Below are 5,962 nucleotides of genomic sequence, written 5' to 3' on the forward strand. Positions count from 1 at the left end.
AGATGCAGAAACAGTAAATAGAAAATGCTTAGTCAGCAACTGTTACTGCAACATTAAAGGTGAAATGTAAATAGGCACAGTGCCAAGATTTAAATAAGTTTGATAACACCATCAGCATCACCATCTTACTACATATATGTGAAAATGTGCGCACAAGTGCCACAATTATCACAACGAACTGCAGGCTCTTGGTATAATGGAGACTTTTAAAAAGACAACATGGCTTGTGCATGCTGTCTAAGCTCTGGGAAGAATAAAACTTGCTACTCGAGAAGTATTAATATCAATTGAATTTATTACAATTTACTAAGCTCCAAGGCACATTACAGTGTTCTGTTAACTACAGAAATGTATAAAGGACAAACAGAGCATGTTTTTCATGTACAGCATTTTGCTCTACTGTTCAAAAGCATCCGTGCATCAATAAAAGCAAAAACAAAAAACACATGAAGATTAAAAACGTTCAGATCAATAGAAACAAACTGAAACATTTTCCTTACAAACTTGCAACAAAAAACACCCTCCCCCCAGAGCCACCCCACCGTTTTGCAAACAAAAAACAAAAACGAAAAAAATAAAGTGAAAGACTAACACTCAGGGCTTGTAAAACATAAGCTGTCACCATTTTTGTAGCAATTTTTTAGGCATCAACACTGGCCTTGGCAAAAAAAAAAAATTTTTTTTTGTCTTTTTGTGTTTTTCTTCTTCTTTCAGAGAAGTGCATACATTTACAAAAATACACACCAGCAGCAGGTAATCGCTAAGGGCTATTAACTTTGTACCTAGCCAACACACTGCCAAAGAAATGAGAACAGGTATTATGTAGTAACCAAACAATATTATATTCTGTTTAACAAAAACCAGCTCTATCCTTCAAATGAAGAAGAGTACATACCTTTGTTTCAAAATATAGAAACATACGACGAAAATAATGTCTATACATAAGACTAACTTTTGCAGTTTGTTATATTCACAATTCTACATCTTCAGGAGTCTGAAGGGATTGGATTTCCTACTCAAGGGTCTCTCTCCTTTTTCACTTTAACGTCCCCAGCTAAAATGGTCGCGATCTCGCCCTGCATAAATGCCCAAGGCACATTGGAACCGACTAGGGGGCATTTCTCTCCGCTGGGGCAGTAGACTTCGCCAGTTGCCCCTTGGGCCTTGATGCTCTCTCTGGAACAAGGGAAGCAGAACTTGTGGCTGGGCACAGAGGGGCACTGAACAAAGTGGGTGTCCTCCAAGCGTTCGTGGCAAATGGTGCAGCACAGGGGCCCGCTGTTGGCCATGGGGGAGTCCGGAATGTTTTGGGGGTGCACTTGGTCCATGGCGGGGTGGGCGCTGGGGGGAGGAGGGGCCACTTGCAGGTTCATGTCCCCGTTGCGGGAGGCCAGGCGGCGCTGGCCCGGCACCGAGGCCGGCGACACGGGGCTGCTGCTGTTCCTGCGGGTGGAGGTGGTGGAGTGCACCGAGCTGCCGTCCTTGGGCGAGTGGGCATTGCCCAGCGTGTCGGCCACCGACATGAGCGCGGCCATGGGGGACTGTCCGTTCTGGGGGGCGGACTCGGGCGGCGTGGTCCGGTTGGAGTGAGGCCCGAGGGGCGGCGGCGGCGGCGGCGGGGGGCCCCCGCCGTGCACCGCCCCGAAGCCCCCGGCCGACATGGTGAGTTTGAGCGCTTCGCTCTGGCTGGCCATCCACTGCTGCCGCTGCTGCTCGTCGCTGAGCTTCAGAGCCCCCTCGGCCGAGTCCGAGGGCTCGGGAGAGGCTTTCCTCTTGCGCATCGCCCCGCCGCCGCCGCCGCCGCCGCCGCCAGGTCCCCTAGAGGCGGCGGCCGTGCCCTGCGCCCCGCCGGCCCCGGCCCCCGGCCGCGGGAGACTCACCAGCGCCGTGGGCAGCATGGGGCAGCTGGCGTCCAGGTAGGGCTGCGGCAGCATGTCGGCGCCCACCAGCTCCTTGAAGAAGCGCACGGACTCGGGCAGCAGGTCCCCCAGGAGCCGCCAGTCGCCGGAGCCGTGCTTCTTCTCGTACTCCAGGTACTTGAAGCCCGAGGAGAGGCCGCGGCCGAAGTCCTTCATGCAGTCCTGGTACATCTGCTTGGCCACGCCGGAGGCGCTGGAGAAGACGGTGCCGGAGCCGCTGGGGTACTCGATGAAGAGCTTCAGCTCATAGTCCATGCCCGGCTTGGAGACAGCGTCGAAGGCGAAGACGCGGCCCAGCAGGGCGTGATCCTTCTTGAAGCGCACCTCGTAGGGGGTGCAGCCGGCCAGCGTGAGGAGCGTGTCCCGCACGATCTTGGGCTTGCTGGCCCACTCCTCGGCCCGGTTCCGCAAGCTCTCGCTGAGCTCGGCCAGCGCCTCCGCGTTGCGCTGCTTCTCCTTCAGCTCCCGCTCTTGGTCGCTGCTGGACACCGAGCCCGGCCGCTTGCCGCAGGCCTCGGAGGACGAGCCGCCGCCGCCCCCGGCGCCGCCGCCGCAGGTGCCCCCTTGGGAGGAGGCGGAGGGAGCCGGGGGACCCCCGCCGCCGCGGCCGCTCAGGCCCCCGTGCGGCGGGGGCAGCGCCACGCCGGAGGCGGGGGGCCCGTTGAGCAAGGTCTGCGGCAGCAGGTTGGGGGGCACGTTCATCTGGGCGCCGGCGGCCCCCGGGGGCAGGCCGGACACCAGCCCCCCGTGCGCCCCGCGGCGGGAGGAGGAAGAGGAGGAGGAGGAGTTGGGGCTCTGGCGGTTCAGCTCCGGCGGCCCGTCCTCAGGCGGCTTGGGGAAGCCGTTGGGCCCCCCCAGCCCGTTGGGCAGGCGGGCGCCGTGGCTGCCGCCCAGGCTGCCCGGCGGCGGCGGGTACTCGAAGCGGCTGCGCTGCTCCGCCGCGGCGGCGCTGAGCCCGTAGCGGTCCAGGCTGGACTGGGTCAGCCCCGCCGAGGCTGCCTTGGAGGAGGCGTCCACATGGTTGAGCTGCTGCTGGGCCGCCGCCGCCGCCGCCGCCGCTTCTTTGGCGGAGAGCGGCACTGCCTTGACGCCGACCGGCGGCGGGGGGCCCGGGGAGCGGCCGTCCTGGAAGCAGCCGTGCGCCCGCTTCAGCTGCCGGGCCGTCTCGATCACGAACTCGATGCGGTCGGCGCCCTCGTAGTTGACGCAGCCCCGGCAGACGGGCTCCGTGAAGTCCCAGATCATGGCCCAGGGCATTCGGGGCAGGTCGCACAGGTAGCATGACTGTCTCCGGGACGACGACACCTGCGCGGCGGACATGGTGCTGCTGGCCGGGGAGCTGCTGCCGCTGCCGCCGGGGTAGGGGCTGGCTCAGTCCTCCCCCCCGGGCTGCAGGGGGGGTGGCTCTCCGTACCTGATCCTGTTGCCCCTTTCAGGAGGGGGGACCGTCTGCTTTCAGTTCGCTTGCTGCCGGAGAGGGCTTCTTCTACCCGGTCCTGCCGCTGCTGCCCCGGTGGGGTGGGAACCGCTTCCACGGCTTCTCCGGGGGGCTGGGTGGGGGTCGCCTTCTAGCCGCTTCTGTTTCCCTGCGCTCTCTAGCTCTCCGCTGCTGCTGCTCCTCCTCCGGGAGGAGGCGGAGGTGCACGGAGGAAGATGGGGGGGTCACCTTCCACCCGCCGCGGCTGCCTGGCGAGCTCGCACTTCGGTACGTGCCGATCCACCGCCGGGAGCGACAGAGGGGCACCCGCGCGGAGCCGTCCGGTCCCGGCCGCGGCGGCGGCGGCTTCCCCGAGCGCCGGCGGAGCGGTAGCGGCCCGGGGCCAGCGGCGGCAGCAGCGTGGCGAGCGGCGCCGCCTGCTCCTCACTCACATCCTCGCCGCTGCTCGCAGTCCAACCGCGGGGTGCTGCGCGCCGCCGCGTGTGCCTGCGCGCCCCCTCCGCCGCGCCGCGCTCCCCCCCCCCCCCCGCGCCGCGCCGCGCCGCCCCTCCCCTCCTCCGCGCCGCGCTCCCGGCTCGGCTCGGCTCTCGGTTGCGCCCGGGCGCGGCCCCGCGTCACCGCCGAGCGCCCGCCCCTCCCTTCCACCCCCCCCCCCCCCCCCCGCTCCCCTCCCCCCGGCCGGCGGCGCGGAGCCCACTTGTTGCGCGGGGCGCGCATGCCCGGCGCCCTGCCCGCCCCCCCCCACGCGCGGCCGGCAGCTGGAGCGCGGCGGGGCGCGCGGCAGCCCGCGCTGCCGGCGATGTTTGGAAACTTGAACGCCAGATCGCGCCCTCGCCCTCCGCCCCGGCCCGCGCCCGGGCAGCGCATGCACCCTGCGGGGGGGGGGTGGGGGGTTCCTGTTGTGTGTTTTTTTTTTTTTTTTTGTTTTTTTTTTTTTTTTCTTCCTGGCCGGGCTTTCTAAGTTCAAACGTCTCGTTTTCAGGATTTTGTAAACCCGCGGATCGCCCCGCTTTGCCTCCGTGACGGCTGCGCGGCGTCCTGCCACCGAGGCTGTCGGTGGGATTCCCGTGCGCTCCGGCTGCTGAGGCAAATGGGGGGGGATCCCGCCTTAATATCCGATTTCGTGTTTCTCTTTCAGTGATCCCGGTGACAGAATGACACACTTTCTGTAAGCCCGTCACTGCATCAGAAGCTCTTCCACTTTTGATTTGTTTAAATCAGCCATGTTTGCCGAGTGTTTAAGGTTGGGCTGGGAAAGATAGTGCTGTGCGTTGCTCAAGGGTGTAGGAGAGGCCAGGCAGGTGAGTAATCGCTGTGATCTCATCTCGCTAATGCAAAGGGACATAGGATTTCCCCGGCGCTGTGAGAACACACGGCTCTTTTTTTTTTTTTTTTTTTTCCTTTCTATTTCCCCCTTTAAATAGCTTACTAACATTTGCATAACACTGCTAACAGGCAAATTACTCAAAACAACTTCGGCTCATGCAAATAAGCCGAGAATTCATTTCACTGGGAGGAAAACAAAAACCCCCGGAGCCTGCCTTCCCCCGACCGCGATGCCCCAAGGTGCCCGCTCCCCGCACGCCCCACGGCCACGCCGGTGCCCCCGCTCGCCAGGAGGGGCTCTGCACAGCCCGCTTCTACTTTCGCGGCACTCGGGGGCTGGTTTTGCAAACACCGACACCGCTTTCCGTGTCCGGAGAATAATAAACGCTCGCAGCGGGGACGCGGTTCGGCAGGACCCGGCGGGCGGCAACCGGCGTCGTGCCACTGGCGCCCACCCGCGCTCACGGGTGTCCGCGGAGGCAGCGCTCAGCGGGGGGACCGCTCGCACGCTTGGGGGAAGCGGAGCCTCTCCCGGCTGGGCTGTGCTGGATTTCTTTCTTTCTTTCAGTGCCTCTTCCTGATTCCTTTGTTGCTAGAAACGCCGAACCCCCCCGTCCATTACAGGTTTCCCTCTGCGCTTTAAAGGGACTCCGGGTTTCTATGGCGTTGTGCCACGGCTGCCTCACACGCACGCACACACACACTCACGCACACGCACACGCACGCCCAGCAAGCAGGGAAGATACTTTGTATTCGGTTAATAACGTTTCAAAACTCTGCGCGACAAAAAGTTGTTGCTTTAAATAATTCGTTTCGTATCGCAAACGCGTCTCATTTCCATTTTTAGTTGTCTAAAACGTTTTATATGTGTCTGGTTATAAACTTTAAAGCTGGCAAACGAATTTGATATGTATGTGAGCGGAATTATTTTACAGGGAAGGCGTAATGAAATGCATACGCTGAAATTACAGAAATGGTAGGACCAGATAAAGTACAGTAAGAAAATCAGTTCTGGCAAAGCGACTCTTTTTCAGGGGAAGCTTGCAGAAGCAGCGAGTAGAGATAGAAAAGTCTCTGAATTATGTGAGTCTCCCATATGCAAATTAGCTGAAGAAAATGCGCTAAAGGAGAGTGGATTTCACACTTAGAAATTTCACACCTAAACTGTGGACAGTACAAAGGCTTGACAGAAGCAAGCTTCCAGTAAGGCAGCTGAAAGCCGGTCAAAGTAAAAGTCTTTGCTTCCAGCCACAGTGATCTAGTGATGGCTGCAGGATTT

General features: G+C 60.3%; 1 protein-coding gene and 1 long non-coding RNA gene across 2 annotated transcripts; one reads left to right on the forward strand and one right to left on the reverse strand.

Annotated features, from left to right (window-relative positions):
* Positions 1-277: 277 nt before the first annotated feature.
* IRF2BPL (interferon regulatory factor 2 binding protein like) lies at positions 278-3,871 on the reverse strand. The gene has a single exon (XM_042791198.1). It carries the CDS (start codon positions 3,237-3,239, stop codon positions 1,017-1,019), a length of 2,223 nt encoding a protein of 740 aa, XP_042647132.1. The 5' UTR covers positions 3,240-3,871; the 3' UTR covers positions 278-1,016.
* A 224-nt stretch (positions 3,872-4,095) lies between these two features.
* LOC116965464 lies at positions 4,096-5,585 on the forward strand. Its single transcript, XR_004409373.2, has 2 exons — positions 4,096-4,658; positions 5,252-5,585. It is a non-coding gene; the product is annotated as an uncharacterized LOC116965464 (long non-coding RNA).
* The last annotated feature ends 377 nt before the right edge of the window (positions 5,586-5,962 follow it).

The sequence above is a fragment of the Tyto alba genome, unplaced genomic scaffold, assembly GCF_018691265.1.
Source record: "Tyto alba isolate M040663 unplaced genomic scaffold, T.alba_DEE_v4.0 Super-Scaffold_18, whole genome shotgun sequence".
Classification (NCBI taxonomy): domain Eukaryota; kingdom Metazoa; phylum Chordata; class Aves; order Strigiformes; family Tytonidae; genus Tyto; species Tyto alba.

Excerpts from the sequence above, each read along its gene's own strand:
- IRF2BPL (XM_042791198.1), bottom strand. The coding sequence starts at position 3,239 with ATGTCCGCCGCGCAGGTGTCGTCGTCCCGGAGACAGTCATGCTACCTG.